The sequence below is a fragment of the Lissotriton helveticus genome, chromosome 1_2 (assembly GCF_964261635.1).
Source record: "Lissotriton helveticus chromosome 1_2, aLisHel1.1, whole genome shotgun sequence".
Lineage (NCBI taxonomy): Eukaryota > Metazoa > Chordata > Amphibia > Caudata > Salamandridae > Lissotriton > Lissotriton helveticus.
In genome coordinates, this window is record NC_136058.1 from 35,651,438 (window position 1) to 35,675,694 (window position 24,257).

General features: G+C 42.9%; 1 protein-coding gene across 4 annotated transcripts in view; it reads right to left on the minus strand.

Annotated features, from left to right (window-relative positions):
• LHX8 (LIM homeobox 8) overlaps nucleotides 1–24,257 on the minus strand; it is a 170,433-nt gene that overhangs the window by 100,559 nt on the left and 45,617 nt on the right. For all 4 annotated transcript variants that reach the window (XM_078673413.1, XM_078673416.1, XM_078673414.1 and 1 more), the window contains 3 exons: nucleotides 5,658–5,779; nucleotides 3,610–3,830; nucleotides 3,395–3,498 (listed from right to left, as the gene is read on the minus strand). In XM_078673413.1, coding sequence (XP_078529539.1) covers nucleotides 3,395–3,498; nucleotides 3,610–3,830; nucleotides 5,658–5,779 — 447 coding nt within the window. The remainder of the gene's footprint in view (nucleotides 1–3,394; nucleotides 3,499–3,609; nucleotides 3,831–5,657; nucleotides 5,780–24,257) is intronic.

The window sequence follows — 24,257 nt, forward strand, 5'->3', positions numbered from 1 at the left end:
GCGGCAAGCAAAGCAAAATTGATCCCAATGTTAGCTTAAGAGTAGCCTTCCCAGTAAAGCTATGACTATTCTTAAACGCCCTCTGAGTAAAGTATTTCGCCTCAATCTCCCCTTTCGGCAGAACGCGTCCCCTGCACAATTGTGTTTATAACTCAGATTACAAGGACTAGTACAACAAATTGCCCTTCAAGTATTTGGCATCCTTAAGAATGGGCCCATCAGACAAAGTAAAACACTCACCTGGAAAGATATTCAGGATAATAGTAAAACTAGCTGCTGGGCCCATGCATGGAGTGAGGCTTTAGACGCGCTAGACTCGCAACATCTCTGGGAAGCACACTTCCTACATAATGCTTTTAAACTCGCAATGAACAAAACAAACAAAGCCATTATCTTGGGTGCACCATAAGGAGCATTTTCAAAAGTGTAAACACGTGTGGCTGTCCATGAACACATACAAATCGCCTACTCCACAGAGTTCTCCATTCCAATCTATGAAAGGTTTCTACAAATCCAGGTTTTTAGCGCCAAGATTCGACCTAACTCCAATGAAGGATACGCTCCTGCCGTGAGCCCCAGAGCCTAGCGCGCCATTATGCAGGATGAGTCAAGGGCAGAAGTAGTTTTTGCATACAGTGTACTCAGTGCTTAATTTGAGCAGGTGCTTTCAGGTGCTCAGCACCGGCACTTCTTTCACAGGGCCAGGGCTACAATTTCTGACCCTGCAGGTGGTGGTCTCAATATTAATTGTTCGAATTCAAAATAAAAAGAACATACAGTGCATGGTGGCTGGCTGTGGCTGGCTGGTAAATGTTCATAGACAGGCCAGCATACGCCTGTCCAGGCAGGCAGGATTGTGTGTCACCACGTTAGTGATGATATCACGCCGATCACAAATCCAAGAAGTCATCGACAAACTATGGCTTGCATTCTATTCCCCGAGTCTGCTGCACCCTGCCACTGACTAAGCATCCCATTGGATAATTGTAGCTGAGGGCTGGCTCATGACGGAGTTGAGGCAAGGAGGCTGCGAGAGTGCATTTGGAACTTGGGAGGGAGGGCTCTTGAGGAAGAATAAACCAAAGTAAGTGTGGACTTTCCACATGCTGCGTAACCAGAGTAGCATATCCTGCAGCCCTGCATTGCTGCTATCCTCAACATGCTCGATGCGGCTGTGGACCAACACAACTTTTGTGTGCCATGGCGTCACCTGTAGAATCTGTGCGCTGCACCCCAGTATGGTAATTGCTGAACGTGCGCGAGTCCAGTAGGCACCACAGCCATACTTACCGGCAATGGCAGCATTACGGCTGGGGACAATGCCTGTGCTGTAGCAGGCAGGGTCACAGCAAGCTGAGCAGTGGATGCCGATGCCATCCCTGGACCTACTAATTACAGGTACTCCTAGCAGTGACATCACCTTCTGTGCTCGAGCAGCCGTCTGTTCCGCAATAAACCCAGTCATACCGCACTGATTAATATATGCAAAACAAGCATTTTCATTTGGTGTACTTTTTGTTTTTGCACTCGGTGTAGGTAAGAAAGTAAAACACGCCATCTTCCACTTCTATAGGAATGACAACAGGAAAACGCAGAGTTAAAAATAGCAGAGACATGTACAGGCTGAAGACAGGGATCACAGGCAGCAGCAGTGTTATAGATGAGAGAGAGCATGAGTAAAGAGGAGAAAGAAACAACAGGAAAGGAGAGAGATAAGTCAGAGCCAAGTAGAAGAAAAGGAGAGCAAATCAGATACGAAGAGAAAGCATCCATGATGTGAAGAAGATAGCATTAAGAAGAGAGAAGATAAATGAAAGCATGCAGAGGACAGGACCGAGGAAAAAAAATAGACAAATGATAAAACAGAGACACAGCTAATCACTGCTAAAAGAGTGATAGTAAAGAGCCAAGATAGAGGGGAGAGAGAGCAGAGCAGGGATAAAAGTAAAGAGGGAAAAGGCAGGGTTAGAATGAATAGAGGGCAAATCAGAAATACAGGGAATAAGGTAACACACCAGGTGTGACAAAGATGATAGAAAACAATTAGAGAGGTGAGAGGATAGACTCTTAGAGCAAAGACTTATGGGACAGGCAACAGATCAAGGTTAGAAGATAGACTGAGGCAGTGAGAGTGTTGAAGGTGGGGCTCACTGGAGGAAGGGGTGAGCTGTGGCCTCCTTGGCAAAATTCAGCACCTGTACTTCTTTTTTTGTTTTTACAAATTAAGCACCGACTGTGTACTTCTGTTCCAATTCGAACGCTGAAAGATTTACGTAACCTCCCTAATACTCATGGAATTAGATCATACTATAAGGCCCTGTTCTGCTTGCAAGGTTCCAGTGCCCAAGTAATAGCCTGCCTGGTAAGTTTTAACATCACTGTGGAGAAACTATTTAAAGCTGGTATACAACCTACCTGAAGGTCAATGGACTGTGCAGGTATTTAAATCATGGCACCGGTTCGATCTTGATAATATATGGTATTTTTAGATACGCTCTAAAAGAGTCCTTTTACTGATGTACTGGCCTTTTAGTGCTCTTTAGATTTGTAAACTGCGCTTTGCCATGTAAAGGTTTATAATAACTGCATTATGATTAATAAATATAATACATTATTAAAGGGGCGCTAATGGTATTTTTGTTCTATGTAGCACGCCTGTACAATTTTCAAATATGTCGTGAGCTCACCCGCTCATTGCTCTTTACCATAGGGTGCACGACAACGCACAGAGTCCACACCAACTGAGAGCCCTGGACAGCGTATATTGAACAAAATGGCACAAAACTACATATTCCAAAGTGTATATAATTGGAAATAAACAAGATACATTGCCAATTACGCATAACAGCCAATATTCGGGCATGAAATGCTCCATACACTTGGCAAACACAAGAAAATACAAGTCGCCACAAACAAGCAGTTGAGGAATAAAAAACACTAATAGAGGCAGTCGCTTCCAAGCAAAAAGCGCGTGCCTTTCGGGGGCAGCCCCGCTTCACTCAAGCTGGGTCGGCTGTGGGCCACAAGGGCATTGTAAAGACACACAGAAAACATGTAAAATAAAATCAACAAAAACACGCTGAATAACTGCGTGTAAATTAGGTGCGGAAATTAACACTAGTCGGTTTCATTTTGAACGACAGCATCACAGCACAGGATAAAGAGCCCATAAAGTACGAACATTATATAATAAATGTTAACATCACATAATTTCAGTCGAACTCTCAGAAGTAAGGCAAGAAAACGGTTAAAGCAATGTAACAGCACTGGGTAAGGTGAGTAAATACGTGCACCGGGACCCTGCAGAGCAGGGCGCTTCGAGAACACGCACTGGCGGGAACATTTGTGGGCGCTATCCATGGTCCGGCCAAGGCCTCTAAGCGCTTAGTTCTACCTGGAGTTGGTCTGCGGTGAAGCTGGTGCGGGCCCTCTTGGCAGGCTTGGGCTGGTTCACGTCGTGCTCCGTTAACAAAGCTCCCTCCACGCTCACCCTGCCGCCTGCAACAGCAAAGAGCAGCACGGTGAGCCCAGACCCCAATGAACTCTCACAGTAAACATGGCGGGGAGTTCGGTCTGTACACTTTACATACTGCAGGAGCTGCCACTTACCGTTCTCGACGGCCCTCTTGAGGTTGTCCAGCATGCAGTCGTAGTGCACCCTGCACAGTACCTTCTCCTCCACCAGCGCGAACTCCTCCCCGGTGGAGAGCTGCCGCTTGCAGGAGAAGCAGGCGAAGCAGGCCAGGTGGTAGACGTTCCCCTTCGCCCTCCGCACCCAGTCCGTGGAGTGGATGTGCCGGCCGCACCGGGAGCAGCGGGCCCCGTAGCGCCTAAAATGGACAGAGGGAGAGACGGTCACACGGGCGGGAGAGACAGCGCCTGGGGATTGGGAGAGATACATAGGTGCCAGGCAGACAGCGTGAAAAGAAACACGGGCGTGGAGCGCGGGGGACCCTTCAGGGCCACTCAATGCTTGAGTGGGGCCCTTCAGCACAAAGACAATACAAACATGTGAGAGATGGACGACTCAGGAGTCCCTATTCTGAAATAGTGTGTGTGTGAGTCTGAGTGTGTGGGGGGGCGGGGGGGGGGGGGGGGTGGAGTCACAATCTGAGGGGACTCTGCCAGAGGACAGAGCATCTAGCCCTAATGGGGAGAAACAGTGACCAGGAGGTTGAAAAGAGGGACGAGCAGCTAATACCGGAGGGGAAAAGAAAGACAGTGAAAGAGGAGACACCGACCTGAGCGGAGAGAGTGGGACAGCTGAGGGGAGAGGGTAGACAGGGAGAGGAAGAGACATGGGGAGGGGGGGGGGGGTAGAAAGCAAATACGGGGACATGACAAACATAGAAGTAGGACTACAACTATTTTAATTCTTCAATAAACCTTCACTTAAACTTAAAAAAGAAGTAAGACTACAATGTTGCACTTACTTAAGGCCACACAGTAACATAACATACAGGCCTCACCAACTCACAGACATCGCTGGAGCAAGTAATTCAATGCAACTTTTAAAGTACCACCCGTCTGAACGAAATTGGTTTAGGATAATAGCGGAACAGTAATCCTGCATTTGAGCCCTTGAAAAACTTACCTAGGTTTGTGCTCTGTCGACCCTTTCTGAAAAGCAGGACGTGCTCAATTTACAGAAATTTTCCCGGCGGAGGTATTAAAAAAAACCGGGATGGTCCCAGTAAATCTACTCGAGATCGAGGGATGTCAGGAGTTGACAGGTGTCAATTGAGACACTAAATTGAATAGAGTCAGAACCATTTTGCAAGGACAATATGACAGTTTAGAACTATCAAAGCTATGAGGTAGGCGTACCCACTATTTATATGGATTAACAAGGGACATCCATGTAAACTGCGCAACAAACCCAAGCAATAAAATGCAGAAGTGCCTTGACAAACAGGGACGATTCAAAGCGCCTCCTCGGACTGGATTACATAGAATAAAATTGCACCGAGGATGAGGATGTTGAAGCCGTGACCGATACAAGCGCTTGGCTCCAGATACTAGCGTGGAGCTGCGGAGAGGTCGGACAGTGACAATGTTTTCTTAAATTCAAGTTCACACATGGTAGATTAAGTGGAGACGTCTGCTTCGTTTAGGCACAATGTATCAACATTAAGACAAAGCACTAGAATGGCATTTTCTTCAAAAATTAAATTACTTAAAAAAAAGTTTTCTATTTCGAAATGTTTTTTATAAAAAAAAAAAATCGATACAATAAACGCGTTTTTATTCCAGTTGGGATAAACCACAGTCATTCCACACCCCGCGCCCCAGAATCCGGGTCCTACAAAGGACTTGTGTGCCCCGATACCGGTTCGTGGTAACCGGCCACCCATGCTTACACATCGGCGAAAATCCCTTATGAATTGTTGTTGATTTAAGGGGGGGGGGGGGATACAGCACATAAGGTTAGAAAAGTCAACAAAAAAAAATAGAAGAACTGGTGTCTAACCCTCTGTAAAAGCCATTGCGCAACTGCGCTGTGTACAAGTGTAATGTAACTTGCGCTGCGCTCGTTGTACAGCGCTCAATACCTTCGGTCGAGTTCGTGCTGAATATATATTAATATTTGGGCAGTAAATAAATAACACTTAGTCCATGAACGTCCCGCCATCAAGGAGGGCCGTGCCCGTGATTACCTGAAGTAGTCGAGCTTGCAGAAGATGTCCTTGTCCTTGATGTAGCAGCTCGTGTGCCGGCCCAGGGCGGTCCTGCAGACGCTGCACGAGAGGCAGCGCACGTGCCAGCACAGCTCGTTCACCTGCGGAGGGAGAGAGAGGGGGGGTTAATGACCGTAAGGGGCGAGGGTGGCACACTCTGGGATCACCGGCCTGAACCAGCGGGCAATAGCACCAGCTAAGGACAGCCGAGGCCCGGCTGCACTTTGAACCCAAGCATGCGGCACTTAGGTCTCGAGGCGCAGCAGAGCCGGCGGAATGCGGTGCGTAAATGGCAAGTCAGCGGGTGGAAGCCCACTTCCAGGCAGACATTTCATGAGCGAATATAACTCTCAAACATGACAAGGAACAAGGCTGTATTGGTACCTGTGCAGTCTATCAGACCGGGAGAGGGGTTCACGTGTAAACGCCAGTGGCCTGGGCCCCGGTACCATTGCACCTGCTGCACTGGTACTCACAAAATTTAAAATCTCCACGCACCTGCTCGCAAACTCGTGCTGGCGAGGAGTTTCACACACATTAAATTGTGACTGGCAATTTTAGAAAATCAGTGATAGAGAAGTTTAAATTGTGCATCTGATTATCGTTAGCTTGAAACCACTATCCGAATCGTATAACATTTTACTTTTTTATTAAAGCAATTTTCCTGAAGAACTATTATCACAGCTTGATACAGTGAACCTTTTAAAACTAGCGGCACACATTAAGGCTTAGCAAAGTCAACAGCGGAACATTAACATCCTGCAATAAACATGGTTAGCATACATTGAAAATAAATCAAAGAAAGCTGGCGAGGTCTTTCACATTTCCCTGGATTCTACAAATCTCCAGTTTCTAGAAAATTCGGTTTCACTACCAGTCCCTTATGCTTCCGATGCCGGCCGCCTATCCCTGCACCTCCAGGCTCTCGCCCCAAACCAGCACCGGCCTCCGAGCACACCCACCGGGCCAGCCACGCCCGGCGCCCCGACTCCAAATCCCGTCCAGCAAGCGAGCCTTTAAACCCGCTCCTCGCAGAAGAGCCGAGAAAAGGTACAAGTCGCATTAACAGAATTTGACCAGAAAGAAAAGTCAACTACACACAATTATCAACAGAGTGGCCAAACCGACGCTGCCAGGCGCCCATTCACAGGCCGGTCATATAGCGTTTAATGTCATATAAAGTACAAATAGAGCGCTATGGATAATCAGACACTGTAGCCCTGTAGCTGTGCCGCCCCTTTACAAACCCTTCAAGTGCTCAAACCTACACGGATTCCTCTTAAATATAGAGATTAGAAACAGGTTAGGAAAAAAACCGACGCCAAGAAAAGGTATGAGTGAGGTAGGCCGTGGTCCAATCCATGATTTATTCACAAGAAAGGTCTAATAAAAACTAAAAAAAAAAACTCTTAAAAGTCTCAACACAGCTTAGTCTGAAGCCCTCAATTCTGCTCTTCGCATCTACAATATGATGTTACAATAACAGGGACTTTTTAATCTGTGAGCAAATAAACTTGCAAGATTATTAGCTGTCTTGTAAAGAGGAATACGACGATTTAGACATTCTCATTGTAACAACTCTAATATAACTCAAAATCTGTACAAAAGTTACACTTCTACACATTCAAATTCAAGACAAATCTTTTGTTTTAATCTCCCAAATTCCCACCTTCGTTTTACCTGCCCTCTCAACCGGCATCGGAAAAATAATAAGCATCACACAAAATCTAAAAGCACGCCGCTGTATGTAGGCATTGTACACTGGGTTCCCTAAGATTCGCTTTGTAGCTGAGGTAACCAGCCATGCCACCTTCTTAGATCGGACTGCAGAGCACTTAAGCTGCGTGCCAAGGCTCGTGCCAACATTACATACACCATGGCACACACGGGCGCTTTGGGACCGCCCCTTTTCAACGATTTACTTATCTTGGCAAACCCTTGAACCATTGGCTTAATGGGGCATCTGTAATGTTTGTACCAGTCGCCAGCATTTTGCTCATTTCTGCATTTATATCGCAACATATTTTTGGAGTATTACACAAAACAGTCCTCATGCAGTGATGCACAGGAAAAATTATGCCAGTCTATGAATCGGTGTACAGAGATGTCACTGGATTACTGGTGGAACTTGGGCAAAATTAAAATTCGGAGAGCGGATTACACCTAATTCAGGGAAATTCCCTTTATGCATGCCAAATAAAATTGACAATTCACATAGTTACGAGCCATTAGTGGTAAAAATGTACCACAAATGTAGGGAAACAGAATGCTAGCAACCATTCACAATGCTTTTGTTTCACTTTTTGGTGCAAAATAGGTCATCGTGTCAAACATGACGCAAGAAAACATTCAGTGCTAAATGCATAGCTTGAAACAATGGATTTGCATTACTCATATATTCATAAAATGGTCTCAAATTTGCGTAAATGCATGAAAGCAAAAACAAGAATTCACAAACCCCACATGTAAAATGGTGGCCACATGAACATAATGACCGGGAATTCTTAGAAGATTACGTAACACAATGAGATTGTAGCCATCCAATCAATGCGCAGATTTTTTGTTGTAAAAGACCGAGTTTCGATAACAGATGTAAAACCGACCTGTTGCTTGCAATATACGTAGTGTGTTTTAGGTCCTTCCTTTGTAGCCTTCTATATTTTATTGACTAGTTTCTTTCAGCCATTGACTTGAAACTTTGTCAATCACATCTTCGCTCAGCCCAGAAAAGTAACTCTCTCTCACCCAAAGCTACAGGTTATGGAGTTCATCCATACCTCCAGTGGAACACCCTTTGAGTGGCTCATCACTAGTGCCACCTGGGTCGGATTTTTTAAAAATCGGATTGCAAGATAATTTTTACTAATAAATCTGCAGTTGGAAGCCCATCGTGATGGGATCGTAATGCAAACTGGTATGATGTAAAATATTTTGGAATTGAATGATTCCTCCTCCCCCAAAAAGAAGGATATGTATTCGAAGATAAACTGAATCCAGAATTATCAAACTAAAAAGCCGTAAACCTCACAAAATTAATTCAGGAGGAATTATCTAGCAACCTGTATTGCCATTTGGTGTCAATATTGCAGTGGTTGTAATGTAGAACCCTTTTACCTTTCATTTAAGGTGAAAGCAGACGAACTTTCCTATATACTGTAGGACTAACAAATAATGAGAGAGCTAGACAGCTGAATCAATTTCCCCATTAGATTTGACCGGATAATTGGACTCTATTAGCACAATAATGGACATATCTTGATTGGAACATGTTCGGGAAATGAATCCAGTGATATTTCAGAGTATTTTTAATTACCATTTCCAGCTAGCACTTAAGATTAACATTTGTAATGTCGAACTGCATGCAGATATAATGCAATTAAAATATGGAAAAATATATACAATGCTGAACCATAGAAAAAACTATTACACTCTGAATTGTTGTACCCAGAGTGTTTTGTAAATTTGCCTTCACTTTCTATTAGCCACATTGTCACTTTAAAAGCAGGACTTAGGATCACCTAGAAAAACTGTGAGTAGGGCCAAAATGCGTAGCGTTGGTACTCAGTTTATTCGTGGTCAGCTTACAAATCAACTACATAAAATGATATCCACTAGTGTAGCTCGTCCGTCTACAGTCACAAAAGAGTGAAGGGGAAAAGAGCATAATTGGTGGTATGTTATCACAGATGACCTCATATTCCAGTTCGGGAGCTCCTGGATGCCAGAAAACTCAACACACACACTATATATCACACACACACACACACACACACACACACACACTCACACACACAATATATCACACACACAATATATCACACACACACACACACACACACGGGTAGGCCTCCATATTGAATGGTTTTTCTGTGAAATACAAGCTTTGAAATCACTGACAGTTCCAACAGATTTTTTTGCCGTAATTCACAGTGCCGATTTAATTTGCAAGATATTTAGCTTCCCTAAACAAGTAATAAAGTTAAACATAGCATTTAGTCTCTTTCCTTGCTGCTTAAAAACAAAAATAAAGCTTTAACTCAATGACAGTGCTGCTCTTAAAACATCAGTCAGCTCACCCGGAGAGCTCATCCTTGCAGGACCATCCTTGAAGCAAACTTCTACCAATAAAACCTCCCCACAGATATTTTTTGGGACTCTTATGCAAGACACCGGAAGGAGCATGGCCCACTGTATAACCACATTTGACTTTATCAAGTCCAATTTTAATCTGGAGTTGAATTCATTTTTCAAATATATGCAGATTAGGGATTTTCTTGGGAAAAATAAAGGGGGGATTATCGGGGTTCTGTAAGGTGGAGCTGGTAGAACTGATCATTGGGAAGAAGCCTTCAATAAGGTCTTTATATTAGATTCTGAATAGCCGGATGATATTGATAAGCATGGTACAGTGGAAGTGGTGCAGGCAAAATACAGTGAACTGGTGGGAGGAGGGGGGGGGGGGGAAATAGAGTCCCTGGGCCTAGCTAAGTTAATATTAATGTCCGTTACTTTGCAAGCCCAACATTTTAAACCTGCTTTAACCTTTATATTACCCCAGGAAAAATTGTGTAGTGTGGAGGTTCTTCTGGCACATGTTGTTCCCGGTGTCAACTTTATGGTACGGATTTGGTACATATGCATGTCCCACACTGGGAAGGTTAAAAAACGAAATTCGCAATTGAGAAAAAAAACTAGGCGTTATTGAGGTAACTCCTCGGTTGATTTTATTTGGTGGTTCATAAGGAAATAGTTCCTTCTTACGCTCAACCCTTTATGTTTCTTGTAATGTCAGTTTTAGGGTTGAACAAACTCCGTTCCGTCTCATCCCCATTAATAAAACAGATACCTCACATACCCTGGATAAAACAACAAATAACTATCATTACATGCAGAAATGCATATAGTCAACTCAGAAAAGTGAAAATAAAATACAGCAAGCAGTGAGGTGATGATTTTAGTGTTCTCACTAACCTAGGGAGAGAACCAAGCAGATGCCTTGAACACAAAGAGCACATCATGCTGAACGATTGGTGGTGGTCCCATCCTCCTAGGACCACCCCAAGCACAGTTCTGGGCAAAAATACAATCCCAAACGAAGGCCCTGCAAAGCATTATGGGACGAGATTCTAGAGTGCAGTAAATATTATAGTATCCAATATCAAAACATTCCTCAAAGGGCAGGCTTTCCAGGCTCAGCTGAGAGCTAATACTATAATATAGACTAAACTCTAGAATCCCGCCCCATAATGCTTTGCTGGGCCTTTGGTGGCCATTGTACTTTTGTCCATAACTTTGCTTGGGGTGGTCCTAGGAGAATGGGACCACCACAATCACTGAGCATGATATGTTCTTTGTGTTCAAGGCACCTGCTTGGTCCTCCCCTAGGTTAGGGAGACCCCAAAATCACCGCCTCTATCATTGCCTGATATTATTCAAAAGCTCACTTTTGTGAATTGGTTACATGCTTTTTAGCATGTAAAGGTAAAGTTGCATGTAAAGGTGAAGTTGTTTTATCAAAGGGTTGTGGGTGCAGTAGCTTACTCCAGAGTTTTTGCATGAACTCCGTTATGCTAATAGCGCATGTACTATGAAAATATAGCAAGCAGTGAGTTTAGTTAAACAATAATTAATTCTATCTTTACATGCTAAAATGCATTTAATCATCTCACAAAAGGGAAAATGAAAGTATAGCAAGCAGCAGAGAGGTGATTTTGGGATCCTCCCTAACTTAGGGAGAGAACCAAGCAGATGCCTTGAACACAAAGAGCACATCATGCAGAAATGATTCAGTTGTGGTCCCATCCTCCTAAAACCACCCTAAGCCCAGTTATAGGCAAAAATACAATCCCAACCAAAGGCCCTGCAAAGCATTATGGGACGATATTCTAGAGTGCAGTGAATATTATAGTATCCAATATCAAAACACTCCTCAAGGGGCAGACTCTGGGGCTCAGCTGAGAGCTAATACTATAATATTCACTAAACTCTAGAATATCACCCCACAATGCTTTGCTGGGCCTTTGGTTGGCATTGTATTTTTGCCTATAACTTTGCTTGGTGGGGTCCTAGGAGGATGGAACCACCACTGAATAATTCAACATGATATGCTCCTTGTGTTCAAGCGCTCTGCTTGCCTGACCCTAGGTTAGGGGTGACCCCAAAATCATCAACTCTCTCATTTCCTGGTATTTTTCAAAGTTCACTTTTGTGAATTGGTCATAGGCTTTTTAGCATGTTAAGGTAAAGTTGTTTTATCAAAGGGTTGTGGGTGCAGTAGCCAACTCTGCTACGGTAATGGAATTATTGTACGAGCTCCAATGCGTAGATAATGGAATTATTGTACAAGTACCGTGTTTTCAATGAAATGCATAGTTACCAAATCTCCGCAACCACCGCTAGCAGAGTTCATAGCCCACAGTTAGTTGTGGTTAGCATATGCATGGCTAGATCCTATTACCCCTCCATCGTTCCATCAAAATAAAAATGTCAGTTTATGCTCAGAAATGTAAATCTGCTAAAAGAAAAGGTTTACAAGCTTGGGCACCTATGATGCATTGGACCTCCTCAATGTCAGAGGGGGATTAATTGGGGAACAATGGGGGTGGTGTTATTTGAACTAGGGTATATTTGAGAGTCTTCTATATATCTCAGATAGTAGGAAGATTTGCCCAGTTGCACGCCATGGTTTAATATAATACTGTTTAGTGATGAATTTTTAACTATTTACTCTTTTTATGAGAGTAATTTGTAGCTGCCTAAGTGTAGATTGTGCTATGATAAATTTGCGGCTTGGTGGAGTTTAATTATTGTATAGTGTAAAAATTCAATAACTATAAAAAAAACCAAGTACATGCAGTTCCCTGCCAGCAAGAAATTACAAGCCCATATTGCACTCAGTTTCTTTTTTTTTTAACAATTTGTTAAACCTATTCTATAGTGTCAACATACTTAAAACAAAAAAGTATTTTATAGTGCCTGTTTTCAATTTCCTTACGGTGCACTTTGCATTTACTATTTGTTTTATAATGCACATAACATAAAATGCATTAATTACAAAATTATCCTCAACAAAACCAAACATTTTCAAAACATTGACAAACATTTGCAGTCTCAGGCAAATATGGACTACTAAATAGACTATTAAAAAACTCAATCTTTCTAAAGAGTATTCAAATCAATGAATAAAGGTAATAAAAATACAAAAGCAAGCAACATTCTATAATACATGAGATTCTTAAAACCCTGTATAAACTCCTGTCTTATTTCTTTATAAATGGTGACGTGATACTCCCACTAGAAGTTTAAAGAAAAGACGTCAGAACTCAAGTGTAATAAGTTATTGCAGTAGATTTCTGACATCAGTGCCTGCTGCTAGAGCCAGCAGTCGATGTGTAAAACAGGTCAAGTCATGGAGCATCTGTTTAAAGCAACAGAAATGAAACAATTTCATTTTTCTGCTTCATTTTTTTCTAGCTTACAGTGACTAGTAGAAATAAAAATGTTTTGTATTCCTTAGATATTTATAGAAATGTATGAATCTTTCTGCATGTTTCTACACATTTTGAGCTAATGATGTATAAAGGACCACGGTTTAAGTGTTTTATACATAACCGGTTAACCTTCATATGACCTGTTGTGTGGTTTTAATCAATATTTATGGAATAATAAACATTTACCGACCTACTGCTGCTTAAAAAAAAACCTGAGCTGTTTCGAATATCTTTTTAGAACAAATATCGAACAGGTTTTTGAGGAGTTACATTTTGCACTATAGGTTCTATTTTTCTCCTTCATGTTTGCAAACATGCTCTCTTTCACAAGAAAGTGCTAAGCACCAAGGTTTTAGGTGTTTTGTGACGGGGCGGGGGGGGGGGGCAGACCATGTATTATATGGCATAAAGTATTCTTATACAAGAACGCCACCTCGGGGGTGAAGCTTTTCGGTGGCTTGCAAGGGCCTTATAATGTAAGGCGGGATAACTTTATCCTACCGTATATATAATGCCATCTCAGAGTTCAGATTATGTAAACCACCAAGCCTTTGACCTCAGATTAAAGATTAACAGAGCCCATTGCGTTGGCACTATAGGCCCATATTACACATTAACTAGTGATTTATACTCTCTCAGAAACCTATATCGATATGTACTAAGTTCAGCCGAAGAGACGAGGGGTTAATTTCTACAACAAATATGTTTCATGTAAGTAAACGGGCTTCTAAATTTATTATTTGCATGTGTGGCAATGGGAGATTGGGGTATTTTGCAGGTCTATGCTTGTGTGTATTAGTATATGTACTGGCTTGACGAATGCAAACATTTTCTCCTTCCGCCACAATCACATATCCAAACTTCAATGAAGAAGCACTTTTACTTAGAGCAGACTTAGCAGTTTTGACAATGCTTATTGGTTAGAGACAATCCAAATGTTCAGCCTTATTTAGATTTCTTACCTACAAATTTTGGAAACTACCAGTTAATTATTCTTTAGGTCTGTAACTACAGATAGAAAGTAGAAGCAAACACCGGAAAGGAGGAATGACTGGAAAGGCAAGGCAGCAGGCCCAAGTCAACATAAAGCAACATTGCTAGGAAATACAGAGGGACAAATGTATTGTCGCAACAGCCCAGCTGAGCATAGATGCAGGCCACTGTATAGAATCTTTGCACGCTAGCCAGAGTCTTTTTGCTACCCCTTGAAATCACTCCTATTGCCTGCGATTGAAGGGGTCCAGCACAGGCAGGCTCTTGGCAAAACTTGCAAGAGTGAAGATAAGTCGAATGTGCAAGGAAGCAAAGAAAAAAGGACACAAAAGCCGAACAGAGTTGAGTGAGAGCAACAAAGACATGACACCAGGACACACAAATAGTAGCGGAGAAAAGAGGAGTCAGTGTGGGTGGTGGAGGCAGGGTAGGCTGATGGGACAAATATATTCTATATTGCAACTCACTTGCTATCTAAACATCCATGAATGTGATTTTTTCCAGTGTAGCTAGTTTAAATATTTCTTGTATTAGTTTGGGAAATTGTAATGTAATTTCCCCACCAACGATTCAAAAATAGCTTATATTTTCACTAGAAAGATCTGGAAAACTTCAGTACTACATTCACATTTTTCTCGGGTTTGGGGAGTTCCTCCAGAGACAACCCACGATGACAACGAGCAGCATGCATGACGATCTAATAATACCAGACTCTGAACAAAGGAGAAGAGAACTCGCATACTAATATTGGAGAAATGTTTTAAGAAAGTGATGCACATAGATCAACCGAAAAAGCTAGTGAATGCAGTGCTTGTCAGTACCCACTCCTTTCTGACGTCTGAAAAAAGAAAAAAGAAATAAAAGGAACTTCCTTGGTCATCCTCATTAAACAGCAAACGTGTGCCTTTATTACTCAATCGAATCGTATGTCTCAGGAATTCAACCTCAACACAGTGCTTGCTGTAATTCCACAAGTTAGCTACAAGGCTAAATAAGAAATATTACCCAGGCCAAGAACAGTAAAGAAATTCTCCTGTTGTCAAACCTAACTTTACAAAAGGCATGAGACAGAAGAACTTGCCCCTCTTGCCATGGCCATGCACTATGAGGCCATTCTCACCTTCTCCAAATTATTATATATTTTTTTCAAAACGGACACTGCCGTGCTGGCAAACCAACCCCTAAAGCAATTTCAAAATTAGCAAATTAACAGTATCAGGGCCATCTTTCGGGCAGTGCGACTGGTGCAGCTGCACTGGATGCGGACCTGTGGAGGGAGCACCAAACTTAAGGTGGGGAGTGAGGGCGCGGTGTTTATCAATAACTCATGATTGGCGTGATGAGAGTCACTTATGGCCAGTAGTTGAGAAAGAATCAGAGGAGGCGGTCATGGTGTGTGGGGGTGCCAAAAAGGATGTCACACCGGGTGCCACCAGGACTAAAGCCGACCCCAAATGCTACCCACAATCCAAAAAGATCACCCTTCCAAACAACTCAAAGGAGAATAAAAACCCCTTCAGTGTGATTCTTCAAATCTTCACACTCCCTACTGTCAAAAATCAAGAATTTCCCAATTTTACAACTGCATGTTGGAACTTATTGTCCTTGGATTTCACGACAAAGTCACAAACGTTCTTAAAATCAATCCAAGACAATGTTCTACTGTTTTTAAACCTCATGTATTTTGCCATTAGTGACATCTGCTCATTACGATTTCATGCCAAGCATTTCACCAGAATACATCTGTGCGCGTAAAGGTGCACTGCACATTACTCTGGACATCATGTGGTAGGAGAACACATTAGCATTTTACAATCAGATGTACGTAGAACTGGTCACAAATTACTAGCCCCAATTTGCAACCAATATTTTTGCACCCACTGTGATAATTCGCGAAGCAACCTACATTACTAATCGATAGTTTTGCAAATTGCTGATTCATAGAGGGTCGCAATTCATGAATATTAATGATAGGTCACAAATTGTGACCTACTAAGAATTGCAGCCATTGAAGGGATTGTAGCCTGTGGAGGTCAGAAGACCCCCATGTCCGTGACTGCTTTTAAATAAAGCATTTTTTTCTTCAAATGCAATCCAGATACCACCTCCTTCGAGGTGTCAGTAGAATATGAATGTTTTGCTACAGGATTTCAGTCACAAAACATGAATAAATACAACTACGATTCGCAATTTGTAAATGACACCACAAACACATCTCTTCCAAATCTGCATTAGATCTCAAACCCGATTTGGTAACTGGTCATTGAATCACAATTTGGTGTTTGTGTGTTTAAAAAACATTTTTGCAGTCTCAAGTGGCTCAATTCATTTTACGAACTAAAATAATACTACAAGGTACATAATCTTGCTTCTGAGTCATTGATTCAGGTATTGTGCATTGTGAACAACTGTTAAGGCAAAATTAGCAGGTGAAAAATAGGCGAAAATACTAAATAAAAAAATAAAAATGGAAGAGAGCAGGTATGGTCCTTTGTCTCCAGTTCAATGGGGACTCTGCAATAGCAATGAACTAAAGGGCAAGTAGGTCCACAAGAAGCCTCAAAGAATCTGGAGTAACCACAGCAGAACATGTGGTGGGAACCATAAAAAAAACAAAAACTTCCTTCCCGTAATATCACTCTTCCTTCAGCACTTCAACTACAGAATGTTATTAGGACTATTTAGATTTCCACCGGCATCTTTATGCAGCATCGTTCTTTGACGGGTATCTCCCAACAATTATTTAGCCACTCAGGAACGGGGAATAGCAAATCAACATATACTAAAGAACCCGCTAGCCATTGATTTAAAATGAATTAATCTTCTAGTAATTGCAAACCCACTATTTCAAGGAACTTCATTTAAATGGTTTTAAATATTCATACAAAATTCATAATTGCACAAGACTCCATTGATGTATACATTCAATAGGATTACTTCTTATGCTCCAAAATTTACATTGAAAGTTCAATATTTGGTTATGACAGTTGTATCAATCTATAGAAGGATTAAAACATAGCCAGAAACCCCCAGCCATTTGTCTATTCATACCAATCACTCAAAAAACACATACTCCACACACTCTTCCCTAGGAAGCCTCATAGAAACACAAAGAGGAGACCACATTGATACATTTGATCATGTGGAAACCAAGAGCAATACAAATGCGATCTAGCATGACCGGGAAAACCTAGATGGCTTCTGCGGGGACGCACTTCTGCATTATGGCATTGATGAAAACATAGTTTTAAAGAAGTAAACTGCTAACAAATTTTTAAAAGATGAATGTGGTGACAGAATCATTCAGTATCAGAACAGTCCAATTAAAATGTTCCCTTAAAGATTAACTACAGATAGTCAGGCTTCGACATAGGTATTCTATGGCAGAGGCTTGTGCTAATCTTTTGAGAACCATTTTCATATCTCTTTGGGTAGGGGACAGAGTTAGGACTCAAGTGATGCAGGTCCTTGAATTTTCTCAGTGCTCCAACCTTTAACTGGCCATACGCAGCGTTACGGTAAAGTAAGTTTAACCAAACCATCTTTCCGGTAATTCAGGAGTGGTTCTGCCAAATCCATTATACTTCAGAGGAGCTGCAACCCCATAACAGGCGCACACCCACAAATTCTTGCCAGACAGGATATTCTCCAACGGGTAACTTTGCATCCTTCTCTGCAGGACTATCTGTACACCAGGTATCCAGCTACCAAGAATGCTTTTTAAAGCTTACTGAAGTTTGAATGTCCTCAAAAGCTGGTTAAGGAAATTGAATGAAACTCTTTCAAGAACGAGACAGATAACCATGTATGCACCAACTTAGACCCATAAGTACTCCGTGGTATGCCGCGAGAGTGGCTGCCATCAAAATGGAGTCTAAGGCCTTTATACCTCATACCTTTCTGGGTCACTGGAGATCAACAAAATGCCACATGACCTCCAACCTGCTGTGTCAAGACCTGGAGTAGCTCTGGGGTCCGAAGGGAACTTTCAGGGGCCACAAATGAATAACCATGTTAGTATTGGCCCAATGCACAGCATCCCCCGGTAGTGCAAGGGAACACCACCAGGCTGCACTCCAAGTAGCTGCTTTCGGATCCAATAGAGCAAGTGTTAATGAATGGTAAAACAAATATTCTAATGACAGTATCAATCTCTAACTGGTGCCCACTTGCCCAGTGACAAGATTTAGTTCCCGATCTGGGTTGAGGGTTTGAAACAGTAAATCTCAGGGCCTGAGCAGGAAAAAATTAAACACGGCAGTAGGGCTCAAAGAAAGCATTACTCAAATCTATTCCCAAGACCTGCCCTAGAGTCCTGGAAGCGGGCAAAGAGGACAGAGAGGAGGCAGCAGCACACAGGTGAGCGTTTAATTTTTTACCCTTTCCCTCCCCCTTCAATACTCCCACACCCTCTTCCCCCCAACCGCCAATACCATAGTCCAATAATCGAACGAATGACATTTTATAAAGTGCAGCTGCTGCTTCAGAAGAAGCATCCTGCTAATAATTCACTCGTAAGTTACTCGATAGCAGATTCATGTACAACTTCCGTTAAATTATGTGTTCATTAATTTTGGTCAGTTTCTTTTGTTAGCCTTGTGCCCCGACAGGAAGATCAGCTACACCCACAGCAGCAGGGTCTGCACCGAGCGTGAAAGTCGTTTTGCCTGATCGGATGCGACTGAAGCAAGAGGGAAGGACATATGTTGAGAGCAATTCAAAAGATGGTAAAAGCAAATGTTTCCATGGAGTGAACCAAATTAAACAGCTTAAAACGGTAGAATCGATTATAAAAATTATAAACACTTCAGCTATGGATCGAGGGATACATATTTGGACTTCTGGACCAGGTCTAAGGAGACTGATAGAGTGACTCAGCAGGGTAGTGATCAAAATCCTAAGAATTTAAGTCTCCACATTTTTGAAGGGGGATTGTAGGGGGGGCTGATACTCTACAGTGCAATCAATTCATTTTGTTCATAGTAAGGGAAGGGTCTTCAAGAGTGATGAACCCACATGGGTTGTCAAGCAATTGTGTCCGAGCCCACTCTAGGTGGTGGACTGTTCTGCTCCATATTTAAATTGTGCACATCATTACACTATTGTGAACGGTGTAGAGGCTCTATACACGAGTTTCAATTCACAAAAATATCCCAGAAACCATCACCTACATTTTTTGGGAGGAATTTTTAAAGGAGTAACTCATCAGCAGCCTGCTTTAAGCTATTAAATGGGCTTCCAAACACTTGAAGTGAGAGAGTGGGAGCTGCCCTCAGTACACAATGTAGTTACGCCATGAGCATGGCCAGCTGTGACATTGTGCATTAGTGGACTGAGAGTTTGATAAGGTAGATTGGGTCACCTGGAAGGTTAAATGTAGATTCTTGGGGCAAACTGTCATCTTGCTAGCTACCGTCTGCTCTTCATTTAGTTCTGCATAGGCAGTGGTTTTTAGAAACAATGTGGTGCAATTTACAAGAGTAGCATTATGTGCTTTGGGCTTGAAGGGTGCTGTGCACCCGGTCTTCATACTTTGCAGAATTTGAAAAGAGGTTAAGGAGGCCTTGTGCATTCTACTGTTACCTCAAGCTCCCCAGCAGACCACTTGAGCACTGTATTTTACAAATGTCAATAAAACTAAATCACAGGGTTGAAGGTCTGCAACACAAACTAAAGCTAGGAAAACTAGCTTACCGTGTTGCGACGTTGTTTTGAGAACAATGGGTCCAAGACTAAGATGAACTTTAAATTGGCTGGAGGTTACAAGGAAGAGAAAAAAAAAATGTAAAATGGAATTTGCTTTTGGGTGCTAAAAGAAAATAAACGCAGGCTCATTATTGAAACAACGTAGGTTCCTCTAATTTTAGGTTTGAGAATTTTCCTTTAATACAACAGAGCATTAAAATCACAGTTTCCAGTGCATCCTTGTTTTTGGATGAGAGTTTAACATATTGGAAAAGGCAAAATATGAGAGTCTCTACTTGTGGCTATTAAACGCGATTTTTGAGTATAATCTCAAAGAATTGGCCATTTGTCCTTGTATGTGGCAGTGCTTAACTTTTGAAAAAATGTTGGTTCCTGAAATAAATACTTGAGGGGGCCCCAATGTTGGGTGTCACCCTTCAACTGCAAGGCAGCCCACTCCTTGCCTTCTGCAGCACTGGTGAGCACATACTGGTACATCCACACCAGCCACTCCCATCTGCCTTCTCTTGCCAGAACTGGACTGCAGATTGTTGCTTGAGCTACTTCACTCAAACAGGGCACATCATTTTTATCAGCAGTTCCTGCCACCAGGCTGCAGCAAGGAAACAGACAAAGCTGACCCTAGGAATGCACAGTATTTCAACACATATGCATTTTTAATTCCACAGAAGACTCCGTGTTAAGCTCCCTTGCTGCAGTCAGGTCCTCGGGTGACCAGTCATCAGCTCATTGAAATCTAAGAGTAATTGATATCTGGACATTCACAGTAATAGGGCAGGCAGACACCAATTTAGGGGCCTTTTCTAGTTGGGGTTGCGCAACAGTAACCCGTTTTCCCTACACAATATAAATTGCAGGCCCATTTATGACTTCGAATAGGGCAAAACCTTGGTACTAAATGAGAGATTTTACAGGGCGACTTTGGGGGAAGAAACATGTAGGTTAATCTTAAGTGACTACTTGGCCACCCATGTTCTTGGAGTCCCTTTACGTTCAACATTATCAGATACCAACATCAGTTAATATAAACCTCATTGCTGGACAATCAGACATTTTTAAATCAACAGGCCCAATCTATTCACCGCATTCCTTTGAACACATTTTTTTTCTGCAAGGGGTTGTGCTGTGCATCCTTGTGACCCGTAAACACATAATAAAAGAGATCTGTAAAGAGTTCTGCACGAAGCTTGTGGGGTGCTGCAGCCCCCACCCATCAAGCAGGACGACCCAATGATGAAGCAGGTCACCTTGGCTACTGGGGCAATGAGTCCTGAAAGATTACCCTAGAATTTAACATCCTGCTATTTATGCGATCAGACAACTTATTTTGAAATGCCACACTATATTTTTTTAACATAGCTGCATGAGGGGAATATGACAGACTGACAAACCTCTACTAACTCCTGGCTTACTGTAAAAAATGGGAGTATTAATGGAGGGGAGCAACTACCACCCACAGTAATGATCCCAATCCTAGTCAGGTTCAACCACTAAAGTCACTAAATAACCCTAAGCTCAACACCCTGGTAGCTATGGCACAGAGCAGAGAGGCATAACTTCGAGGCAATGTATAAAGTATTTATTTAGTGCACAACAGCAATAATGTCAGAACACAAGAAAAATACCAATTTAGAAAAAGGAGTACTTTCAAAAAGAAAAAAGGTGACACCAAAACTACAAAAAAAGCAATAAGGGGAACCAAAGATATGACATTTTAAAGTGTTGGTATGCAAAATAATGAAGGGCTGTGATACAGCCCCAAGTTATGAACAGTGACCAAGATTAAATTCAAACATTTCACCTATCACTTTTTTGTTTCCTCCACAGGTCTTAGAAAGCAGGTTCAGACCTCTTCTGATCTTGTCCAGGTCCAGTAGTGCTCTGGGAAAGAATACAGTAGATGCCACACGTGTGCCTGGTACTAGCTTGTAGATGGTGTTACTCCCCAATGAATTTCAATCAAGTGGCTTGTAAAGCGTGACTACTCACTTGTAAGGGTCTCGAGGCATGGCAGGGACTGCCGATCTGTTGCAAGGCACTGAGGTTCAGTCAAAGAGCCAGTTCTTGAGGTCCTTCCTGTATTGGAGCAGTGATGGGGATAGATTGTGGGGGGAGAAGGATTAGGCAGGGTGTTCCAGGTCTTTTAATGGAGGTAGGGAAGGAATCTTCTCCCGGCCATGGCCTTACATAAACGTGGGATGGTGGCTAGGGCCAGCTGAACAGAGGTCTCTCTTGAGTGCAGGGATTGAGAAGCTGTGGTACAGGTATGCAGGTCCTGTGTCGTGTAGGGTTTTCTAGGCATGTGTGAGGAGCTTGAAGGTGATCCTTTGGTTGACTGGGAGCCAGTGGGGGTCTCAGGTGGCTGGTGATGTGGCTGCGGAAGGAGATGTTGAGGATGAGTCTGGCAGAGGCTTTCTGGATGCTTTGCAGTTTCTTGAGGATTTTCTGGGAGATGCCGGCGTAGTGCGTTGCCGTAGTCGAGTCTGCTGTTAATGAGTGCACGGGTGACTGCCTTTCTGGACTCTTTGGGGATTCACTTAAAGATCTTTCAAAGCAGGCGTAGCATGTGGAAGCCAGATGATGAAACAGCGTTGATCTGGCAGATCATGGTGAGCGAGGAGTTCATGATGATGCCTAGACTTCTTGCATGGTCTGTGGGCAGAGGTCCATGATCTACCGGCCACCAGGAGTTGTCCCAAGCAGAGAGGGTGGAGCCCAAGATGAGGACTTCGGTCTTCTGAATTTAGCTTGAGACAGCAGTCCTTCATCCCGGTGGAGACAGCCTTCATCCAGTCATGGAAGTTTCTCTTGGAGACTGTGGGTTCATTGGTGAGGGAGAGGATCAGCTGTGTGTGGTCAGCATAGGAGACTATGTTGAGTCCATGCTGCTCGCCTATGGCTGTGAGCAAGGCCATGTGGATGTTGGGAGAGGGGGGCTCAGGGAATAGCCCAGAGGTGCTTGAAAGTTGATTTCTGTGGGCTCCAAGAGGAACGGTGGTAGCCTGACTGTGTCCGGCTGGTGAGGAAGGACCGGATCCATTCCATGGCATTTTAACGGATGTCAACGTCATGGAGTCTTGTGCATAGGGTGCAGTGAGAGACTGTGTCTAAGGCAGGCAAGAGGTCCAGAAGGACAAAGGCTGCAGTTTTGCCTCGAATGAGGTGGGTGCGGATGTCGTCTGTGGCGGTGAGTAGGGTGGTCTCCATACTGTGACTGCTTCAGAAGCCAGATTGCAAGTGGCCCAGCATGTGGTTTCCTTGAACTTGGAAAGTTGGGTGTTGATTGCCTTCTCTATGACCTTGGCTGGAAAGGGGAGCAGGGAGATGAGCATGAAGTTCTTGAGGTCCTTTGGGTTGGCAAAGGGTTTCTTCAGCAAGGGGTTGATCTCTGCGTGTTTCCAGTCTTTTAGGAATATGGCGGATTTGGAGTGGATGACTGGTGTAAAAAAAAAAAAAAAAAAAAAAGAGAAAGAAATCCCAAATGTATCCTCACCCACTTTTACAGCATTTCCTGCATTTGGTACAGCAATTAATCCCACGTTGCATCTCGATGCCTGAATCCAAGCTCATGAACCCTTTTGCAGAGCCTGCGTGCTCATCCCTGATGTGTGGCCCGGAAATGGAGTAACTCCTGCTCTGTGATCATTGCAAACAAGTTCGGGGGGGAAGGGGGAGTCCCTTAAGCACTGATTTCAGCCTGGGTGATGGGTGGGGGGGGCAAAGGGAGGATGGGAACAAGGGGACGTGCCAGGGTCACCCGACTACTGCCTGTGACAGACAACTCCCATTTGAAATTAATTCAGTTCCTGGACACTGCACAAATGGTGATTCTACCAGAGAACCTGTAGCGCCTCTCCAGATCAAAGCCTTTGTATCTTGCTCTGGGAACAGCATTCCCTTCTCGTTCAGAGGGCTGCAGCAGGAGGCCAATGCAAATTAGCTTCCAGAGGCTTTAGACCGGGTGAAGGTCTAGCAGTACCATTTCCTTAATATTTGTTAAACCTCCAACTACACCAGGGAACTGGGATTTTAATAAATGTTATAAAGAGTTTAAGAACTAGATATCTACGCACATCCTAGCAGGACATAGCACTATTAAATTTAATACAACACCCGGGTTTATTCCTATGGATCATCCAGTTCTTTTCTTTAAGGACAATTTAAACATTACATTCTTAAGTGTTTTGAATACTGTGCACCCTGCATTATGGGCAATGTGGCATTCTTAGTAGTGATGTATTCATATTTAAACTGAAAATTTAGACCCGTCAAAAGTTTATTTTGACAGGTCGGATTGAAGTTCAAAAGCTGCTTCAGTCAGGAATGAAGCCTTTTTTTGCCTCACTGCCACTGTAGTAGATAGCAAGCAGGTGCTGTGATCCACTAGCAA